The sequence below is a fragment of the Mustela nigripes genome, chromosome 13 (assembly GCF_022355385.1).
Source record: "Mustela nigripes isolate SB6536 chromosome 13, MUSNIG.SB6536, whole genome shotgun sequence".
NCBI lineage: Eukaryota > Metazoa > Chordata > Mammalia > Carnivora > Mustelidae > Mustela > Mustela nigripes.
The window spans coordinates 60,994,357-61,017,010 of record NC_081569.1 but is presented as its reverse complement, the minus strand read 5'-3'; the positions used below and the strand labels follow the sequence as shown (position 1 = coordinate 61,017,010).

The window sequence follows — 22,654 nt, the reverse complement described above, 5'->3', positions numbered from 1 at the left end:
TGCATTCTCATTTTATCCGGGTTATGTCTTCTCTTTAAGTCTCATTGAAAATGAAGACTTTCTAACTAATGGTGGGGTTGGAGTGTTTATAAAGTTGAGAGGAAGAGCTGTAAGGCCTGGCATCCATGGCTCTGTCATTATGACCCAAGATCCTTAAAGAAATGTAAGGGTTAATTTACTAGCTTACTGTTTTTTTCTGAATGTTGATTTCCTTGACCTGCAAACACATATTTATTAGCTTGACTCAAACAATGAAGCTGTTAAAACTTCGGAGGAACATTGTAAAACTCTCTTTGTACCGACATTTTACCAACACGCTTATCTTGGCAGTGGCAGGTAAGTCAGGACTTGCTTCCTGCTATTTAAATGCATTTCCTTTAGAACTAAGATTCTTAACCTGAGAGGCCGTGGATGGGCTTTCTAAAATTACATGGAAAGTTTTGTGTGTTTCACATAGGGAAGGAGTCTTTCACTATTGTCGAATTCTCGAAAGGGTCTTTGGTTCTAAAAAGTTTGACAACCATTTATTTTAATAGCTGAAAATCAATTACATATAATTTTAACTCTCCCTCTCCTGTCTCCATTCTTTTTCTGAGACTTCTTTTTTTGAGGCAAATTAGCATTAGTGTCATATAGCATTTAGATTTCTTTTAGAAGACATTAATATTTGCTTATTTGGTTTTATTGAAATAAAAAATTTTATATAGATTTTAGATCAGTGTACATTGCTGTTGTACTGCCTTTATATATGTCATTAAACATGCATAACATATATGTTATGCACATACATTAGGATAGACTATAGCCCACATAAGGGTAATTTGCCTGCCTTTTTTAACTTGTGTATCAGGAATAGAGAGGTCTGGCCTATGATTGGAACCAATAATTCTATTTGTCTTACAGTCATTTTATCAACCTTTTTCCATCTGACCAGGCAAAGAAAAATTAATGTTATATGAAAGAGGAAAGGGAAAGCAATCATTATTGATAATGCTGGAAAAAGCCATGTTTCTCACATCTTCTTTCCCACTTCTGAGGGTTACTAAAGTAGTGCGATAATAAGTAATACTATTCTTTAAGTATAGAAAGTGTTGACAAGGGTACACATTGTACACTTTGCTTATAGCAGTTGTTAAGTAAATTTGTGTTGAATAAATGTGTTACAATAAGTGAGAGAAAATGATTGTGATATATTGGGAATTAGGGATGTGTGAGATTCCACTTGATGAGAATCAGAGAACGTTTGAGAATAAAAACTAACATTCGTATTCTGACCAGGTTTTTCCATTTCCTGTTAGCATCTATTGTGTTTATCATCTGGACAACCATGAAGTTCAGGATAGTGACTTGTCAGTCGGTGAGTTGTAAACACATGCATTTATGAATAGTGTTTTAAAAAATACACAGTGGTGTTAATGATCGTGGTAAAATTTAAGAGATTAGGGCTAGATCTCCAGTCTAAGGGTTAGAATGCTTTCCTCCTCCTAAAAATATTTTGTATTATCACAGTGCTTTGGTATGGTAGGTTTGTTTTGTGGATTTTTTGGGGAGAAAGGACTGACTCTGTATCCCAGTAGTGGGAGAGAACATTATAAATGATATCACAGTTTTTCATAACCCAGTTTTGGCCTTAACTAAAAATTGTTAGCAGAGTCCTAAACGGTAAGTGTGTATGAATAATGCTAATCTGAGCAGAAGCCATGTACTTAAGAATTGAGCATTGACTGGCCAGTAACATTTCTTAGGAAGCTAGAGCTAAGCTGTTAAAAATAAATAAAAATGAAACTCTTAAAAAAAAAAAAAAACCACAATGTTACTTTCTCTTACCTTGTATAAAAACCTTTTCCTAAATATTCTCAGAGCTATAATGAAGTCTTAATGAAGTGCTCCATTCAGTTGGTGCCTTTTCTTGAGCAACAATAAAACACTTCCAGGGAAGAAACTGTGTTCGTTCATTTTTTATTCCCAACACTTAGCACACTGCCTAGCACATAGCAGGCTCCTAGTAAATGTAAGTTGAATGAATAAATAACTGATTCTTGTTCTATGCCAAGGGCTTTGTGAAGAGTTAAGATTATGTATAAAAATGTACTTCTCCCCCTTTTGGTAGGATTGGCGGGAGCTTTGGGTGGATGATGCCATCTGGCGGTTGCTGTTCTCTATGATCCTCTTCGTCATCATGGTTCTCTGGCGACCATCTGCGAATAACCAGAGGTTCTTGACACTTCTTATTTATATTGCTAACCACTGAATGGCCTTGTCATCTGTTTAGGGGTGATTGAATGGGTGACAGTGTCAGGGCCTTGTCAAAGTATAAAGAGTATTCACTGGGTCTGGAATCCAGTGAATGGGTTCCTGGGTTCCTGCCCAGCTCTCCTATTTGCATTGTGATTTTTGTCATGGTGCCCTGTTCCACTTCCCTGGGCCCTCTTCATATAATGGGAGGGAATTGAACCAATTCGTATGAGGTATTTTTCAATTCTGACATCTGATAATATATGAGTAAATAAGAGTAGATAGATAGTGATACTTGTAATGAAAGTCTCACCTGTCTAGCCTCAGGAAGGAAAGAATAATTTTTATAGCCAGTAACCCAGCTCACTTTGTAACAATAGGGTAAAATGAAAACTTAAGTGACAGACTTTGGAATTAAAAATATATATGTGAATTTGCTTTGTTAAGCTATTGGCAAATCTCAATTATTTAGGAATTGACTGTCTTTATTCTGTGTATATTCACGTCTTTGGCATGCCCTTCCTTTTGTGTTTAGACAGTTAAGAGCTTATATTACCCAACCATATCAGCAAAGAAGGAAAAGGATGAGGTGGCATAACTGAGTGGCTAATTTTATAATCAGACATACCAATAAAATACTTAGACAATAAGTAATATCTTTTTACCCCATGAAAATAGCCTCTCTTTTTATTCATTTATTTTTATTTTTTTTTTAAAGATTTTATTTATTTATTTGACAGAGAGACAATGAGAGAGGGAACACAAGCAAGGGGAATGGGAGAGGGAGCAGAAGGGTTACTGCTGAGCAGGGAGCCCAATGCAGGGCTCGATCCCAGGACCCCAGGATCATGACCTGAGCCAAAGGCAGATACCTAATGACCGAGCCACTCAGGCACCCTTAGTGTGTCTTTTTAATATACATATGTTTGTGTTTTTTTTTTTTTTTAAAGTTAAAAAATAGAGTAGGCTTGGGACTATTGGGGTGAAGGGTATGCACATTTGTAATTTTCAAAGTATTAAAGTCAGAGTGCATTAAATAAAATCTGAAACAAATTGTGTATGTACTGATAATTGTACGAGAGGAGTTCTCTCCTCTTCCGTCCTATATTCCTGTTATTCAGTTTTTGCAGATCTGGCAGATGAGAATATCCACTGTTATTTTTTAAATGTTACATTTAAGGCTGAATTACTTTTTATGGCTTTTATGTGTTTATGGTCATTTAGTTCACCTGACAATCAGCTTTTTATATTTTGAGTTTTTTTAAATCAGCTTATTGATCAGTTTGTATTGATTTGTAGGAATTCCTTATATATTTTAGATACCAATATTTTGTTCTAAGCATTCCAGATATTTACTTCTCGTTGTTGATTGTTTTTGAACATTTTAATGGTATTCTTGGCTATAGAAAATTTTGAAAGTATGGAGTCAAATTTGTCGGTATTTTTTTTTTCCTTCATGTATTGTGTATTTTATGTCTTGTTTAAGAAACTTTCCTGGCTTGCGGTGAATTCTGAAATTATAATTTTTTTCAAAACTTCACAGTTGAACTTTCATTCATCAAGAATTGTTTGACTGTGGGTTCTCTGATTTTTTCTGTCCCTCTGATCCTGAATCAGTAGTACACTATCTTAGTGTTAGTAGTACACTGCCTTACTGTTTACTGTTATGTCTTGGTATGTGCCCTCCCCTTAGTCTTCTTTTTAAAAAAATACGCATTGTTACTGGATCTTTGCTTTTTAATGAAATGTTTAGCTTGTTTGTTTAATTCTAGGAAAACCTTTATTGATTTTAATTGGAATTTAATTAATAGGTTAATTAGGGAAATTATATATATTTTTTTAATCCTTGAATATGTTACTGCTCTACCAATTTTAGTCCTGTGCTTTAGTCATAACTTTTATTGAAATATTTTTTAAAAGATTTTTTATTTATTTGATAGAGAAATAGGCAAGTAGGCAGAAGTAGGCAGAGACGCAGGAAGAGAGAGAGGGAGAAGCAGGCTCCCTGCTGAGTAGAGACCTACCCCCCACCATGTGGGGCTCGATCCCAGGACCCTGGGATCATGACTTGAGCCGAAGGCAGAGGCTTAACCCACTGAGCCACCCAGGCGCCCCTTTTTATTGAAATAGTTAAAAAATGTTATGGCTCTTATGGATGCAAACCACCACCACCCCACCTTTTTTTTTTTTCTTTTAGATTTTATTTATTTGTCAGAGAGCCCAAAGCAGGAAGAGTGGCAGGCAGAGCAGGTAGAGGAGGCAGAGGAAGAAGCAGAGGAGCAAGGAGCCAGGTGCGGGGCTCCACCCAGGACTCTGGGATCATGACCTGAGCCGAAGGCAGGTGCCTAACCAGTTGAGACACTCAGGCATCCCTGGATGCAGCCCCCCCCCTTTTTTTTTTTTAAGATTTTTATTTATTTATTTGACAGAGATCACAAGCATGCAGAGAGGCAGGCAGAGATAGAAAAGGGGAAGCAGGCTCCCTGCTGAGCAGAGAGCCCGATGTGGGGCTTGATCCCAGGACCCTGGGATCATGACCTCAGCCGAAGGCAGAGGCTTTAACCTACTGAGCCACCCAGGCACCCCTGGATATACCCTTTTAAAATAATACATGTAGCTTTGGCAAAAATGTAGGAATGTTAATTGAATTAAAAAAAATTTATTTATTTGTTTATTTAAAAGATTTTATTTATTTATTTGACAGAAATCACAAGTAGGCAGAGAGGTAGGCAGAGAGAGAGGAAGGGAAGCAGGCTCCCCACTGAGCAGAGAGCCGGATGAGGGACTCGATCCCAGGACACTGGGATCATGACCTGAGCCGAAGGCAGAGTTTAACCCACTGAGCCACTCAGGCGCCCCTTTGTTTTTAAATTTTAAGTAGCCCCATACCTGATTAGGGTTTGAACTCATGACCCTGGGATCAAGAGTCACATGCTCTATAGGCTGAGTCAGCGAGGACCCTTTGAATGCTATTGATTTTTATATATTTATCATACCCATCAAGCCTCCTACATTGTTTTCTCAGTTCTCTCTCTCTCTCTTTTTTTAAAGATTTTATTTATTTATTTGACAGACAAGTAGGCAGAGAGGCAAGCAGAGAGCGAGGAGGAAGCAGGCTCCCGGTTGAGCAGAGAGCCTGATGTGGGACTTGATCCCAGGACTCTGGGATGACCTAAGCTAAAGACAGGTGCTTAACCAACTGAGCCACCCAGGTGCCATATTCCTGACTTTTAAAGAGGTGGGGTTTTTTTGTTGTTGTTGCTTTTTAAATTGATGAAAGGGAGTTTTACAAACAAGGTAGAATGAAAATAACAGGCAACAGTGAGTACAGAGTGAGTTCAAAGCTAATGCTTTGTAAGAATTACCTATCTGGGGGCACCCGGGTGGCTGTCAGCTGAGTGTCCTGACTCTTGGTTTTGGCCTAGGTTATCTCAGGACTATGGGATTGAGCCCTGTTGTGTTGGGCTTCATGCTCAGTGGGGAGTCTGCTTGAAAGTTTCTCTCCCTCTACCCCTCCCCCTACTTTCTCTCTCTCAAATAAATAAAAATTAACAAAAAACGGAATTGTCTGTCTGGCAGCTGCTTTGCTGAATCTGTTCAAAGTTGGAAAGGTAAGATGAGGCCTTCATCTTCTCAGCTCCCCACTGGGAAACAGATTTTTAAATCACCTGGTACATATAAGGTCAGGTCTTCTGTCTCTTTACCCCAGATTCAAAGGCTGCGATTTTAAAGCACATGAGAATTTACTTCCCTCTGTTTGATTATATATGCTTATAAATGCTTACTATGTGTGAGGTATTATTCTAAGCATTTTTTGAAATGTTTACTTTTTTCAGAACACCTCTATGAGTGATGTTTCATTATCCCCATTTTCAGATGAGAATACTGAGGCACAGAGAATGAATAACTTGTGTCAAGTCATAAATAGTACGTGGCTGAGCCTGCACTCATCAGTGTGATGCTGTCCTGCTTCTCTTGCTCGTATAGGCAATCGAGCTTTCTGAAGGGGAAGAGTTAACTTCGTTTTCACTGAAATAATTTTATGAATGACTCATTGCAGTTTCAGTAGTAAAACCTATAAAATCTAGTTAGTGGACCATTTTTTGTAGTTTTCTAAGTTTTTTCCTTCTGTTCTATCTTTGGTCAGGTTTGCCTTTTCACCGTTGTCTGAGGAAGAGGAAGAGGATGAACAAAAAGAACCTATGCTAAAAGAAAGCTTTGGTAGTGATAAAATTTTATTTATGCTTTAAATATTATTTTCTGGTTTTTAGAAGTAGAGTAGAGCAAGTATAATGGTTTGTGAGTATCCAAATCAGGATACTGGATATAGTTTATTATTTTACACCTGTTTTACACTTGTATCTCAGTTTGGCCTGTGGTAAATTAGGAGACAGCAAAAATAAGGGTATAAATTTTCAAGTGAAGCTGTGGTAAATTCAGTAAACAGTTGTACATTAAATGTCCACTTTGCTTACTGGAGGAGCTAAAAATCTGGATTTGAACTTCCTAGCATAAAGATGGAGAAACATTGTTATATAATTCAGTTTGAGTAAACTTAACATTCTAAATTCATGTTTGAAATCATTGCTGGTCTACTAATATACTTAACCCCATCTGCTTTGTTTTTGCTTTACAGAAGGAATGAAAATGAGAAGTACTAAACAAGAACCAAATGGAAATAGTAAAGTAAACAAAGCAGTAAGTAATTATATACAGGCCTTAATGATTTTTTAAATCATAAAGCTTTAAGCTTGCTTTATATAAAGATCTTTTCATATATAATACATTTACATTTATAAAAACAGCAAGTGATTCTAAGACCTACTAATCTTTAACTAGATGGTTTGCTACTAAGTCCTGAAAAGGTTCCAGACTAGTCTGATGGCTCTTTTTTTTTTTTTAAAGATTTTATTTATCTGTTAGAGAGTACATATACAAGCAGGGGGAGTGGCAGGCAGAGGGAGAAGCATTGCTCCCTGCTGAGCAAGGAGCCCAATGTGGGACTCAATCCCAGGATCTGGGATCATGACCTGAGCCAAAGGTAGATGCTTAACCAACTGAACCACCCAGACAAGCGTCCTTAGTCTGATGGTTCTATTTAGTTGTTTTCATTAGTGGAAGTTATAGCCCTTTTAATAACCTAAGGTGTTTCTTGTAGTAAAGATCAAGATTTTTTTCATTCAGCAGTTTTTTTGTTCTGTTTTGTTTTAAAATAGTACATGCAGTCTATACATTAAGGGCTTTAGAGTTTAATCTCACGCTTAAGGAGCAAAACTTACATGAGGCAAACTCTTAGGTATTAGACCATTGAGAGGAAAGAATTTAAAGACATCATTTTATATTTCCCTTACATGGTTTTTTAAAGTATTGGATTATATAGTTTTTTAAATTATTAGCAGTGCCATTTGTTATGAATATACTCCTTAAGAATGCCCAAAAGATTAAATTTAAGAATTTTGAGACCTCTATAGATCCTTACTTGGGATGTATTATTTGGAGCATTTTAGCAACAACTGATATTTGTATGTTCCCAGCAGGAAGATGATTTGAAGTGGGTAGAGGAGAATGTTCCTTCTTCTGTGACAGATGTGTAAGTTTTTGAATCATTACCATGAGAATCATATTTCAGTATTGCTTTTATTATTTAATTGAATGAGCTCAAGAACATCCTAATGAGAATGCTTATAGATTAAATTATTTAAATTAAGGAATATTAAAAATGTTTAAAAGATGTTCAATAAAAATTACAAATGATATACAACCAAAAGTAATTGGAATTGTTTGTTCAGATGACATTTCTGCTTAGAAAGTTTTAGTTATACATCTTCCTAAAATCACTGGGATAGTTCTTTGGAATTTTTTAGTTCTTTCCCATGACTATATTTTTATTTTTTTAATTAATTTTATTTTTTTAATCTTTTTTTAAAGATTTTATTTATTTATTTGACAGAGAGAGAGAGACGGTGAGAGAGGGAACACAAGCAAGGGGAGTGGAAAAGGGAGAAGCAGGCTTTCCACTGAGCAGGGAGCCCGATGCAGGGCTGGAGCCCAATGCAGGGCTTGATCCCAGGACCCTGGAATCATGACCTCAGCCAAAGGCAGATGCTTAATGACTGAGCTACCCAAGTGCCCCCATGATTATTTTTAATTAAACATTGGCTCTGTCACAGCGCAGAACCTGTTTGTTTTCTGTACACTTCCAGTAACCTTCTGTTTTTATATTTGCTTTTATTCCCCTGAAATGGCCATTAATATGCAGATCTTAGATAATTATAAAAAAGGCTTTAAATTGCATTCATAATCTACTTTCCTTTATGAACTATTTATGACTTTACATTGTTCATTTTGGTGTTTTTCTCTCTGCAGAGCACTTCCAGCCCTTCTGGATTCCGATGAGGTTGGTAATCATCATGTGCAAAAACTTTGGGTCTGATGATTTAATAGGGAATCATAGGTCCTTTGTTTAGGGAAATTTTATTTGACTCAGTAATGCCCTGAAGAACTATAGTTGATATAGTAAAAAGGATGAGAATAGAAATACTAAGATACTAAGAGGGGAACCCACATATTCAAGAATGTTTTCTTTCTGTACACCTTTTTTTTTCCCCTAGGAAGAGCTTTCTTTCTATCCCCTATTTCCTTTCGTAGGTTACATGGTTAGACTTGTCTTTCATGTCTTTCATTGAAGGACATGTCTTTCATTCTGAATATTAGGTTATTCTAGATTTTCTTAATTTTAGAAAGCCCTTTGAAAGCATCTGCCTGATTTCTAACTCATTGTTGTGGATTGACTGCTGAAAAATGATTTGTTCATTTCCCACTGACCTGCTATGTGATGTAGCACACAATATCAAATTCCGTAGCAGTTTTGTATATTGAAATAACTGAGAACTCTATCATGCAGAATTAAACTTATCTTTCTTTGTAACACTTTGCATTCTGTGATGTATTCTCCAGTTTCCCAAATCTCTCGCTTGAAGGCTTCTGCGAATAGTTGTCCTCAGGGCTTCCCTGTGACTAGCTCTCAGCCACTGCTATATTTTCAGTCAGAGAAGGTTGAGTATGTAAAACCCTGTTGGGCCATTCATGGCAATACAGGTTTATTTTAGTTTTTTTGGTGATAGTGACTTCACCCATCTGTTCATATTTCTTTGTGTGTAAACCTTTCAAGAACTGAGTAAGAACTTAACTATAAGAGAAACAAATTTTAAAGGACTGGGAATCAAAATAGCATCAGACTCTTCAGCCTCAGCTTTGGAAGCTAGAACATAGGAGAACAATGTCTTTGAATTGTGAGGAGAATTATTTTCAATGTAGAATTGTATATTCAACTAAACTGTTGTTATGAGAACAAAATAAAGATGATTTTAGTCATGCAGGAAATAAATTAATATCCTACATGTGCTTTCTCAAAAGTAGCAGAAAATGTTCTTTACAAAATGAGAGAACTAAAAAGAGAAAGATTTGGGATTCAGTGAATAAAGGGCCCAACAGAGAGGCAAGGATAAACTCCCAAGATGATGTAAGAAACTCTGAGAGTAATAGCTGGGCAACAGTCTTGGAGGGCATCCAGTCCGCAATGGAGAAGACCAGAGAGCTTCAGGAGGAGTAGTTCTAAGAAAAAAAGTGAAAAGGATAGATTAGCTGATATAATTGATTATTTTGAAAAAAAATTTACAGTTCTAAGTTCAGTATATGTGATACGTGATATGTGCTTTTAGCAAATGAAGCAAAACAAAAATGAAAAATATTAACTCCAAGGTAAAAAATTATATAAGAGAAGCAAAACAAAAATGAAAAATATTAACTCCAAGGTAAAAAATTATATAAGAAAAGAAATTTAATGGTAACAAATTAATTTTCTTAATTGAAATGGCATACTATAAATACTATTTTTTTTTAAGATTGTATTTGAGAGTGAGCGCAAACATGCTCATGAACATGGGGGTGGGGAGGGACAGAGGGAGAGAGAGAAGCAGACTCCTCCACTGAGTAGGGAACCCAACATGGGGCTCAATTCCAAGACTCTGGATCATGGATCATGACTTGATCTGAAGGCAGATGCTTATGGACTGAACTACCCAGGGACCCCCGTACTGTTTCTTTTTCTTTTTTTTTTTTTTTTTAAAGATTTTATTTATTTATCAGAGAGAGAGAGAGGGAGAGCGAGAGCGAGCACAGGCAGACAGAATGGCAGGCAGAGGCAGAGGGAGAAGCAGGCTCCCTGCCGAGCAAGGAGCCCAATGTGGGACTCGATCCCAGGACGCTGGGATCATGACCTGAGCCGAAGGCAGCCGCTTAACCAACTGAGCCACCCAGGCGTCCCCCCCCCATACTGTTTCTAATCGGACATAATTTTTAACATGCTTTTTATTTTTAATTTTTTTTAGATTTACTTGTTTTTAGAAAGAGCATGAATTGGGAGGGGGCCCAAGGGAGAGAGAGAATTTCCGGCATATTCCCCACTGAGTGCAGAGCCTGACGTGGGGGTTAGTCTCATGACCTTGAGATCATGACTGAGCCCAAACCAAGAATTGGATGCTCAACAAACTTAGCTACCCAGATGCCCCTTAACATGTTTTTTAAAAAAAAAATTATGAAAATACATAAAATCTACCATTAATTATTCTCAAGTGCAAAGTGTTAATTATATGCAGTGTTGTACAACAGATCTCTAGAGCTTTTTTTTTTTTTTTTAAAGATTTTATTTATTTATTTGACAGAGAGAAATTACAAGTACACTGAGAGGCAGGCAGAGAGAGAGAGAGAAGGAAGCAGGCTCCCTGCTGAGCAGAGAGCCCCATGCGGGACTCGATCCCAGGACCCTGAGATCATGACCTGAGCCGAAGGCAGCGGCTTAACCCACTGAGCCACCCAGGCGCCCCTCTAGAGCTTTTTTAAACAAACGAATATGTAATATTTCATTATAAGCATATACCATAATTTTGTTTATGCAGTCCTATATTTTTGGACATTTAATTCTTTCAATTTTGTTAAAATTTTGAGTTTTGCAGTAGAAATGTTTCTGGCCTAATCTTTGTCCACATCCTTGACTTTTTCTTCAAGTTACATTCTTGAATCAGGGAGGTAGACATTTTCATTAAAGTTTAATCTGAAGTAGATGTTTATTTCTTTCTCTTCTTTGACTCAGAAATACAGAGTTCCTTTTAATCTGTGGTTTAATGTCCAGAAACTTAGAGATTTTGGTTCAGTTAATCTTGGGTGGGGCCTGGACATCTATATGTTTCAAAATCTTCATAGTTAGGACCATTTCTGTCTGTCTTTCTTTCTTTCTTTCTTTCTTTTTTTTTTTTTCAGAGAGAGTGCAAGTGGGTTGGGGTGACAAGAAAGAGAATCCTAAGCAGGCTCCACACTCAGTGCGGAACCTGAAGTGAAGCAGTGCTTGATCTCACAGACCTGAGATCAGGACCTAAGCTGAAATTAAGAGTCTCAGGTGCTTATCCAGCTGATCCATCCAAGCGCCCCAGTTAGGAACTATTTCTATCTAGTTAATGGACACAGAAGTACTTGTGAGAAGTATATGTGTGTGTGTGTGTGTGTGTGTGATCTTTGTAGAAGACATTTGGAACGTAGACCCATTTAAAATGCTTAGAAAAAAACTTCTTCTTTTTTACCTTAGGAACGAATGATTACACACTTTGAAAGGTCCAAAATGGAGTAAAAAAAATGGGAAGATGTGCAGTTGAAGATGGCAGTATCTGGGAAGAGATCAGCTTCTGTGTTAATCTTCTACACTCCTCCATGGAATTAAAGGAGGCAGTGAAACCTGATCTGTTCCTTGACCTTTGTGCATTGGAGCTGGTGAGAGGTGTCAGAACAAGGAGAACATCTTACTGAAAACAAGTTCATAGGATGAAAAAGATCTACAAGTGTTTTATTTACAACATTGATGCCCCTTTCCTTCCCATACCCTGACATGGATGTTTATGCAACTTACGTGTGTTGTTCCTGAGCCTTCTATAATGTTTCAATTGTTTAATCTATCAAACTAAAAAGTTTAACATCTTCTAAAGAACTGTGACATCAACGCCATAATATGTAATCTCCAGGAGCAACTGCCTATAATTTTTATTTATTTAGGGAGTTACATAGGTGGTGGGGGAAATTGTTAATTATTTTTCCATTTCCTGAGAAGCCAAGGTTATATCTCACAGAGGTGGTTTGGAGACAAAAAGAGTCCTGACTTCTGGAGCCATGGTTCTTTTGGTGATTTAAAACAAAAAGAAGAGCACGCAAGAGAGAAACCTGTGACAGTATGATTCAGATCATTTAAAAAAAATCAAGTGCAATTTTGTTTACAAATGGTGTATATTAAAGATTTTTCTATTTCAGATGTACTTTAGAGAGAAATATTAGCTTAACTCTTGACATCTGCTTTTGTGACACATCCCATTGCTGGCAATGTGGTGCACACTCCAGAACTTTTAACTACTGTTTTGTAAGCCTCCAAGGGCAGCGGCATTGTGGAATCCTAGGCAATGCTTTGTTTGCCTTCATGCTAGTCACTGGGTGTTGCACTAGATGCAAAGAGGCACTCCATCTAAGTGCTTGTGAGTGAGCGCCCTGCTCAAGGAACTGTAGTGCTTAAGCGGAGCTAATACAAAGGAAACAGGTCCTTTTGGCTTAACTGAAACAGTTTTTCCTGCATGAAGTAGTGTGGAGGCCCTGGACTGCTGCTCATTCTTTAGGATTGACTGTTCTTACACCTGGTGTTGGTTTAGAGACTTTATAAGAGACATCACAAGGTGATGGGATTCATTTGAAGCACTATTTTTCTGTTTTAATGGTTTTGTCCAATTTTGCCTTCCCGAGATTTTTGTTCTACATAAAAAGTTCATGCCACTTTTTAATATAAAAAAATTTTAACAAAATTAATATATCTTCCTCATTTTTTTCCCAGATTTGCCTCTAAAGACTCTTCTTCCTAAACTCTTGTGGGAATTTTCCCTTCATGGTTTTTGTTCTACATCATCTAATTGTGAAACCAGTGACCACATGACCACAGTCTTCACTAACTCATACAATAGTGAAAGTGTTTTAAAATCTTTCTATAGCTGTTTGCTATGGTTATTTAAAAAAAGAAAAAAATCACCTAGGCAGTATCTCTAAGGAACAATATGAAGGGCTGACTGTATTCTCAGGTTAACCCATTAGCAAAAGGCTAGTGGTACTACTGTGTGCTTCTCTTCTTCCATACTGAAACTTAGCAAGTGAAAAATAGTTATAATGCAGCAAGATGGTTGGTCAAATATTTTTTGATGGTGGTTAGATGTTGACTTAAGACTAGGGGAAAAATCACTGTGTTAAGCAGGAGTGTAAAGTAAATTATGTAGACTTGATAATTCTCTCTGCTTTCTCTTAATGGGTCATGTCACTGTGATTAGATACAGTGTATAATTTCTTAAAACTGGTTCAGAAGTAAGTTATAGTATCACATAGATCTATTTAGTTCTTAGTCCTTGGGCCTGAAACTATTAGGTATTAGGCCTTCTTCCAGTACAGCAGCTGGCAATTCTAAATTTGCGAGGTGTTTATGTGGTGAAAATCAGCCATAACACTTGATTTATTTAGCAATTTTTGTGTTAGTATTAACACCTTGAAAATATTTCACTGGATTATCAGAAAGAACATTTGGTAAAGATGGGACAACTATCCTAATTTACAAGTGAAGAAACTGCCATTGTATAAAGATGAAGGGGGGTGGAATAAATAAACTGACCAAGTCCATTTTAAAAAAATATATTTTATTTATTTATTTGTGAGAGAGAGAGCACGAGAGGGAGGGGAGGGACAGAGGGAAAAGCAGACGCCCCACTGAGCAGGGAGCCCAATGCAGGAATTGATCCTGGAACTCCGGGATCATGACCTGAGCTGAGGGCAGTTGCTCAACCTAGCCACCCAGGTACCTGAGGCTATTTTATTTTGTTTATTTATTTATTTTAAAGATTTTATTTATTTGCCAGAGAGAAAAACAGTGATAGAGGGAACACAAACAGGGGGAGAGGGAGAGGGGAAAGCAGGCTTCCAGCCAAACAGGGAGCCCAGTGTGGGGCTCGATCCCAGGACCCTGGAATCACACCAGAGCGGAAGGCAGATGCTCAACGACTGAGCCACCCAAGTACCTATTTATTTACTTTTTTAAAGACTTTATGTGTCAGAGAGAGAGATGAAGAAAGGAGCACAAGCAGGAAGAACAGCTGGCAAAGGCAGAAGCGGGCACCCTGCTGAGCAAGGAGCTGGATACAGATGTGGTATTGGATCCCAGGACCCCAAGATCCCAGGATCATAACCTGAGCTGAAGGCAGACTCTTAACTGACTTGACTCACCCAGGCGTTTTTTTTTTTTAACTTATAGACTCACCCCTTTTTCATTTACATTTTTGCTTTAGACCCAAATGCTTACTTTTATGACCTACCTCCTATTTCCTGTGGATGTTTGGCGGGGGGGGGGGGGGGGGGGGGGGGCGGAGGGGGGGGGGGGGGTGTTGGGGTTGGGGGGGGTTGCATCATTATTGCAGTGGTTTTCCAAATTTTAAGTGCATGGACTCACTTTGGGGACTTACTAAAGTACATACTGCTGATACCTACCCCTCCCCCCCCCCCCCCCCCCCCCCCCCCCCCGCCATATTCTGATTCAGTAAGTCAGGAATGAGGCCCAAGACTGCATTTCTAAGTTACCAGGTAGTGTTGATGCTACTGGTCTAGGGACCACACTTAGAGAACTTCTGCCCTGGAACAACCTTTAAAAAAGGGTAAGGTTGTGATTATAATGGTAATGCAAAAACCATTTACTGGGTGTTTAGAGTGGGTCAGGAGTTGCTAAGCGTCCACAGCGCTAAGTTTGTACGGAACACTACCAACCGTTTGCAGATAAGAAAACAAAGCTTCTGGAGATTGATTAGACATCACAGCTAATTTCCTAAATGGCAGAAATTAGCCATCCAGGCTAGCAAGCCAAAGCCCGAGTTAACCACCATGCTACACTGCCTGAGGCAGTTTTAAGAACTAACCCCCCCGCCCTCCCGCCTCGCTTTTTTGTTAACCCCCATTGCTAGTCGGCTCCATGACAGAGAGGCTCTGGGTCCCCAGTAGAGGTGGTGGCCCAAATGCCACAGCATTCCTCGAAGGCGCGTTAGAGGCTGGGGCGGAAGGGGCGGGGTTTCTACTGCGGAAGAGGCGGGCTTAGCCCGGCAGGAAGTCCGGTGTTGATGGCTGTGTTGTCGTATGGCCTGTAGGTAGGATCCCGGTCCAGCATCACGGTTGGCCCTTCCACTGGGCTGGTTCCCGGCCGAGGCCTGGCCCGGCCCGACCCATTACGGGTGAGGCTGCTGAAGTGACTGCTCGCCGCCATGCACGACGCCTTCGAGCCCGTCCCGATCCTAGAAAAGCTGCCTCTGCAGATCGACTGTCTGGCTGCCTGGGGTGAGCTGAGGGTTCCAGGGGCCGAGGCGGGGTCGGCGCAGAGGCTGTTCCGACCTTTCACAAGGCTGGGAAAGTGGACGGGCATCTGGCTGTATAAACTCCTGTCGGACACTGTCCGAAAGACCTGGGAGGAGGGAGGGCATTTACAGTGGGACTGTTGGGGCAGTCCTCCGGAACCCAGTCATTTTAAGTACGTTTACTCTTGCTTTCGGTACAGAGTTGAAGGTTGAGCTTTTCTTATTAACTGTACTGAGCTTTGGCTCCTTTCGAGACCCAATAAGTCTTCAGTTTGGAGGGGCAAGCAGTGGGGAGTTTTTAACTTGCCCGGGGCTTGAACTTGCCCGGATGATTCTGTTGTTTTCTAGATGAAAAACAACACTATTTTAGGGGCACTAAATGCGTTAACACCATATGTCTTTTTTCCTTAGTGGTCACTCATCGTTCACTTATTATTATTGTAGTTAATTCACGTTGTTGTTCTAAACTCAGTCTAGCCAAGTGGCTTGACTGCCTTATATTCAAAGTGACCAAGCTACTTAACTATGTGGGCAGAAGAGCATCATTCGAGGCTGTCATGAAATCTAACCTATTAAAAATTTGTGTGATCCTCTTGGGATCGGCCAGTACAGAAAGCAGGGTCAGGCATCTCTTGTATGCTCTAGAATAGAAATGGTTTCAGGGGTCTAACTAAACCTTGACTCTTAATTATGAACCGTATACTTTTAGAGTGGTTGTGTCTGATAACAGTCACCAAAGACCAAACAAATAATTTCAGTCTTTCTTGTTAATGCCCAGGTACTAGAAATAAGGGCCATGAAAAGGTGTCTCAGAAGCTTCATCAGATCTTATACTGAGCTAGGTACCCAAGATGGACCTGATGGAATCTGGTGGTACCTGGCATCTTTTGCATTGTTTATGGACATTGCCACCCAGGCAGTCTTGCAGAGTTCTTCACAGCCTTTTCAGTAGGATGCTTTCACTACAGGTCTTCATGTTAATGTACACAGTCTTGCCTCTAGCAGCCCTGGGCTTCTTTAAAATCACGCCTCCACAGTAAGCTGTCCTAGTCCCTTGGGTTAAGGAGAGAATCTTGCTTCCTCCGAATATCTCAAGAAAACCTCCATTTTCTGTTATTAAGTGCTTAGCAAAGATCAAAAATAAATAGAGGAGAAAAAGAAATTTAAAAAATGAAAGACTTGACACTGCACAAAGGGACACATTCCCCTAATTCTTCATCAGATATATATTAAATGCCTATATGGCGCAGTTTCTCTGCTGAAAACAAGGATAAAGGGATGAATAAGAAACAGTGCTTGTGCTCCTAGGACACACAGTGAGGGACAAAGTCATAAGAACAGATTATGATACAAGATAAATGATACTGGAGGCATATGCTGCCTATTATAGAAACATGGAGGAGGGGTACCCAGCTCAGCCTAGGACATATGCTTCTGGAAAGGGTGAATGCAGCTGCTTAACATGCTTTACTTAGCTTGCCATAATCCTTGACTGATACACTATGGAACTAGTAGTACATGTATCTTATCCTCTCACCAGTCCACTTTGTCACACTATAAAGATTCCCTGTACTTGAGCTTTTCAGAAAGATAGTTTTGAAATGCTAGGTAATTTTTTCTACCTTCATCTCCCAGCCTACAGGAGAAATGCTTATACCTTCTAGGATGCTGTGGGAGGTATTGGGCTGCAAGAGGCTGTTTACCACCTCTTGACTCAAAGCTGTTTTCAGACTTAAGCAGCAGTGAATATTGGTATATCTAGTTGTTACCCCTTTTAGCTAAAATTCATCCAGGAGCCTCCCAAAGCCAGATCATGCAGGGCCAGACAATATTTGAGAGACACCATAATCCATCTCTTGGGAAATGGAAATGGGGATACTGATGATGAGGATGACTTCTCCCTAAACTCCAGAGTTATAGAATCCAGCTGCCTTTTCAGCACCTTCACATGGATGTCTAATGGCATGACCATAATGGTTCTTGATTCCACTCTTCCAAAACACGTTTGTCCCCCTGTATCCTGCATCTCAGCAAATGACATTTCTGTTCCCATTTTTTGCTGATGATTTTGGAGCCATTCTTCACTTCTCTTATACACCACATCCAATCTGTCTGCAGATCTTATCTGTTTCACCTCCAGGTGAAGTCTAGAATTCAGGCACTTGTCTCCATCTGCACTATTTCTATTCTGCTGAAAGCACCACCTCTCTCATCTGAATTACTGTAGTAGTCCTCTGACTGATCACCCTGTCTTTGTCACTGTGCCACTTTTAGTCTTTTATCCGCACAGAGGAAGAGTGATCCCTTGAAAACTGGATCTGATTGCATCTCTCCTCTACTCAGAACCCTTCAGTAGCTTACTGTCACAACTAGAATAAGTTCCAAAGTCCTTTCTGTGCTTTCTACATCTGACATCATCAGGCCTGTGGTAGCTTCCTCTCATCTACCCCATCTATGCTCTTAGCTCCTGCTCTGTTCTACTAGTCACAGTCTTCCTTGTTCCATAACACACAAAGCACGTACCTACCTCGGGGCTTCTGCGCTTTTTCTTTTCCTCTGCCTGGCACTCTCTTGCTCTAAATATTACAGAACTCATTTCTCATTTCCTTCGGGTGTCTGCTGAAATGTCACATAAATCAGCAAGACCTTTTCTAACGATGCTATATAAAAGACAAGGTGCTATTCTTACTCAGCCTTATCTTTCTTGTCATGGATTGTCACTTAATGCTATTTTATGTTATATTATTGTCTCTCTCCATATTAGAATATAAATTCCTTCAGAACTGGAACTTAGTTTGTACATTGCTTTATTTGTAGTTCCTGGAATAGTTCCTTATAATGGTATTCATTAAATCTGTTGAATGAATGAATTAATATTAATTGATATTAATAGTAACAGATTCCATTTATTGAGTACTAATCCTTATTAAACTTTTATGAAATAATACCTCCATTTTACAGAGGAGTAACCTGAGAATCTGAGTGATATTTCCAAGGTCACATATCCAGTAAATCATGTCTTATTCTGGACCCCGGTTCCCAAAATATAATATATATTCAGAACCTTTTAAAGAAAATGCAGATGTGCATTTGTATCTGTGTCTCTGTATGTGTGTCTACACATTCATTCTTCTATTTTCCAAAGAAACGGTAGGATAAAAAGGACTAAGGTGGTTGCCTCTAGCAGATGGAGAAAACAGGGAGAGTGGACAAGGATGGAAGCTAGACTTCCTACAGTTTTAGCATTGGAACGACATAGATGCATCATATAATTAAAAATTGAATTAAAAGTGTGGGTTTCAGGTCACCACTGCAGAATTATTGTGTCAGAATCTCTGGGAACAGCACTATGCAATTTGCATTTTTAATAAGTTCAGGTGATTCTGATGCAGCTAAACAGGCTTATGCTTTAAGAAACACTGTTCTTTGCTCTATGACCTCAAAAAGGGAAGTGACCACTACCTATTTCATTTCTGTATTCCCTGCAGTGGCCAGCATTGGGCCAGGAATGAAACTGTTTATCACATGAGCTTGGACTAGTTTGTAGTTGGATGAAGTTTCATTAGGGTAATTATGAGCAAGATGGCCCAGCACTTACTCATTCTGCAGGAGGAATAAAGTCCAGCCTTGTGGCTCAGCATTAGGCTGTTAAGAGTTTTCTAGAGCTGATTCACATTTGTTTATGTATATGTTACCAACAGACTACACCGTTTTTGTAGTATGTCCTACTTTCTGATTTGCTGTATTGAATCTTGGAAGGGACTGTCCATTCCATTCTGTGTCTGCTCTGCAAATCTCTTTCTCTGTGCTTTGCCTCCATGATTGTATTATATGATGGCATGTCATAGACTGTGGAGGCCCAAAGATGGGTCAGGTCCTGTGGTCACCTGAGCCCCCACCGACTTTTTTTTTAATTAAAAAATTTTTTTTATCAAAGATTTTATTTATTTGAGAGAGAGAGAGACAGAAAGAGAGAGAGCAGGAGTGGGGTGAGGAGCAGATGGAGAAGCAGGCTCTCTGCTGAGCAGGGAGCCCATGCAGGGCTCCATCCTGGGACTCTGGGATCATGACCTGAGCGGAAGGTAGATGCTTAACAGGCTAAAATTACCCAGGCACCCCCCACCCCTGACTTCTCTAACCAAATCAAGCCTCTTCAAGGTTGTATGCCATGAGTGCATCTGGGTAATGTGCTGTTTTCCCTTGAGTGTGAGGCTTAGTAATGTGTGTGTGGTGCTTTTACTACTTAAAGGAAAATACTTTATATGTATAAGTGGTTTTCCCCCCTAGCACCTTCAAATGAACATGTGAAAAGGGTTAAATAAAACCTCAATTAAAAATTTTTAAATTTGGACTCATGTGCGGCTCAGTTGGTTAAGCGGCTTCCTTTAGCTCAGGTCATGATCCTGGGGTCCTGAAATCGAGTCCTGCATCGGTCTCCCAGCTCCACGGGGAGTCTGCTTCTCCCTCTGACCTTCTCCCCTGTCATGCTTTCTCTCACTCTCTCAAATAAATAAATAAATATCCTCAAAAATTTTTTAAAAAAATTTTAATGAATATATCTGATCCTGTTTTCTGACCAATAGACATTTGATAAATAACATCTCTTGGCAAGGAAACATTTCAATAAAATGGAAAGTAGATCCTTGAATGTCATGCTTATGAGTTTGACTTCATATTTTGGTAGTGCTCATGAGGATGTAAGCACCAGTGTGACAGTCTCACAGATGGAAAGACACATATAATGAGACCAGTTGAGGCCATCACAGGGGTCCCTGGAGGGACTGGGATATGGCTTTTGCAAGCTACCTTGTAGAGCTAAAATTGATAGGAATTGCAGACCAGAGTGTTAAGATGTGGCTGTTAAAAGAGATAAAGGAAAACAGGAGCTGGTAGGGATTTGGGGAGCAGAGTTCGGAGGGAAGAATGGGGAAGATGGTGAATATTCTTTTGGCCTTTTGGTTATAGATTTTTATGTATGTTATAAGTGAATTAAAAAAAAACTTCCACCTCATTATTTATATCTGAAATAGCAGTGGGTGTCCTGGAAATCAACTTCAGTATTCAACTGCTCAGTACAGTGATATCTATAAGTAGAATTCTAAGCACAATATCTTTTACAGAGCAAGCATTGTGAACTTGTTTCTTTGTTTTCTGTGTTCTGCTCCAAGATAAATCTCCAACATTCCTTTAGAGCCAGTGTTATTTTTGATTTCTCTTAATGTCATTAAGAGCACATTCTGTCTTACTTTCTGTGTCCTGCCTTGCTTTAAAACACGAGAGAAGGGCGCCTGGGTGGCTCAGTGGGTTAAAGCCTCTGCCTTCGGCTCAGGTCATGATCTCAGGGTCCTGGGATCGAATCCTGCATTGGGCTCTCTGCTCGGCAGGGAGCCTACTTCCTCCTCTCTCTGCCTTCCTCTCTGCCTACTTCTGATCTGTCTCTGTCAAAGGAATAAATAAAATTTAAAAATAAAATAAAATAAAATAAAACACGAGAGAAGTCAGAATCACTATTTTTTTGGAAGACTGAGGACATCAACCTGGAAAAATGTTCCTGATGTGGCCTCTGGCCTGTTTTTATAAATACAGCCAGTGCCTTGCAGACAACCTCTGGCCAACACCCATTCTTTTGACATAGGATGCCTTCGTAATTGCTTCACAGCCTGTGGTTATATCCTGACGCTTCTACACACATCTTCCTACATGTATGACTCTGGACAAAGTACTTATCCCCTAGGCCTCAACTTCCTCATCTGTGAAATGGAGATTTATAAGAAGGACTTACCTCAAAGGATACTTGTGAGGATTAATGAAGTAGCATGTGATATGTGCTTAGCATTTCCTGGAGCACAACACATGCTCAATAAAGTTTATCTGTTTGTATCATTATCCAAGAGAGTTTATGAAAGGAATGAATGACCTTTTATAGTATCTAAAAGCTGAGGAAGTATCTGTACATGCTTAACTTCCCTGAATGAGTTAATATAGATCTGACAGGGTAATTATTTAAACCCTATTGGAGCCTCTTTTAGCACAGACCAGTGTCTCCCAAAATGTGGTCCTTGAACCAGCAGCATTACCGTTACCTGGGAACTTGTTAGAAATGGATGTATTCAGGCCCACTGCGAGACCCGCTGAATTGGAAACTGAGGGCAGGGACTAGCAACCTGTTTTAACAAATCCTCAATTAATTCTGATACATACCAAAGAACCGCTGGCATAGACCAGTTTTCTTTTTTTTAATAAGAACTTTATTGAGATGTAATTCATCTACCATACAATTCACCCAGTTAAGATGTACAGTTAAGTGGTTTTTTAGTACAGTGCAAGTCTTGCCACAGTCAGTCTTAGAACATTTCATCACCCTAAGAAAAACCCCATACCCATTGGTATTTACTCCCCCATTTTCCTGTAAACCCACCAGCCTTAGACAACCACTAATCTGTCTCTATAGATTTGGCTACTCTGATATTTCATATAAATAGAGTCATAAAATATGTAGCCTTTTTCATCTGGCTTCTTTCATGTAGAGTAATGTCAGGTTCATCTCTATTATATAGGAATGTATCCCTATATAAGCATGTATCCGCACTTCATTCCTTTTAATGGCTGGTTAATATTCCATTGTATGGATAGATTTGTGGCATTTTGTTTACCCATCCATCAGTTGATGTACTTTCAGCTGTTAGAGATACCGCCGCTCTGAACATCTGTGTACAAGGTTTTCTGTGGGCATATGTTTTCATTTCTCTTGTGTATATGCCCGGGGTAGAATTGCTGGGTCACATGACAACTCTATGTATAATCTTTTGGGGAACTGCCAGACTGTTTTCCAGAATGACCGCACCATTTTATATTCCTGCCAACAACATGTGAAGGTTCCAATTTCTTCACATCTTTGTCAACACTTTCTTTTTATATCTGCTAGACCGTCATTTAAGATAATGAGTTCTGTAAGCTTA

The 22,654-nt window shown here is 39.2% G+C and overlaps 2 protein-coding genes across 3 annotated transcripts in view; both read left to right on the top strand.

Annotated features, from left to right (window-relative positions):
- The window catches only part of TMEM87A (transmembrane protein 87A), a 44,724-nt gene extending 31,593 nt beyond the window's left edge, over positions 1–13,131 (top strand). The window contains exons 13-20 of one of the 2 annotated variants that reach the window (XM_059372614.1): positions 232–336; positions 1,299–1,357; positions 2,111–2,214; positions 6,383–6,456; positions 6,872–6,933; positions 7,773–7,825; positions 8,602–8,632; positions 11,876–13,131. In XM_059372614.1, the coding sequence (XP_059228597.1) occupies positions 232–336; positions 1,299–1,357; positions 2,111–2,214; positions 6,383–6,456; positions 6,872–6,933; positions 7,773–7,825; positions 8,602–8,632; positions 11,876–11,917 (530 nt within the window). In that variant the 3' untranslated portion in view covers positions 11,918–13,131. Of the gene's footprint in view, positions 1–231; positions 337–1,298; positions 1,358–2,110; positions 2,215–6,382; positions 6,457–6,871; positions 6,934–7,769; positions 7,826–8,601; positions 8,633–11,875 lie in introns of both variants that reach the window. The other variant, XM_059372613.1, reaches the window with a different exon arrangement.
- Positions 13,132–15,448: 2,317 nt separating this feature from the next.
- Positions 15,449–22,654, top strand: part of VPS39 (VPS39 subunit of HOPS complex) — a 46,505-nt gene continuing 39,299 nt past the window's right edge. Inside the window, exon 1 of the mRNA XM_059372606.1 lies at positions 15,449–15,678. Coding sequence (XP_059228589.1) covers positions 15,606–15,678 — 73 coding nt within the window. The 5' untranslated portion in view covers positions 15,449–15,605. The remainder of the gene's footprint in view (positions 15,679–22,654) is intronic.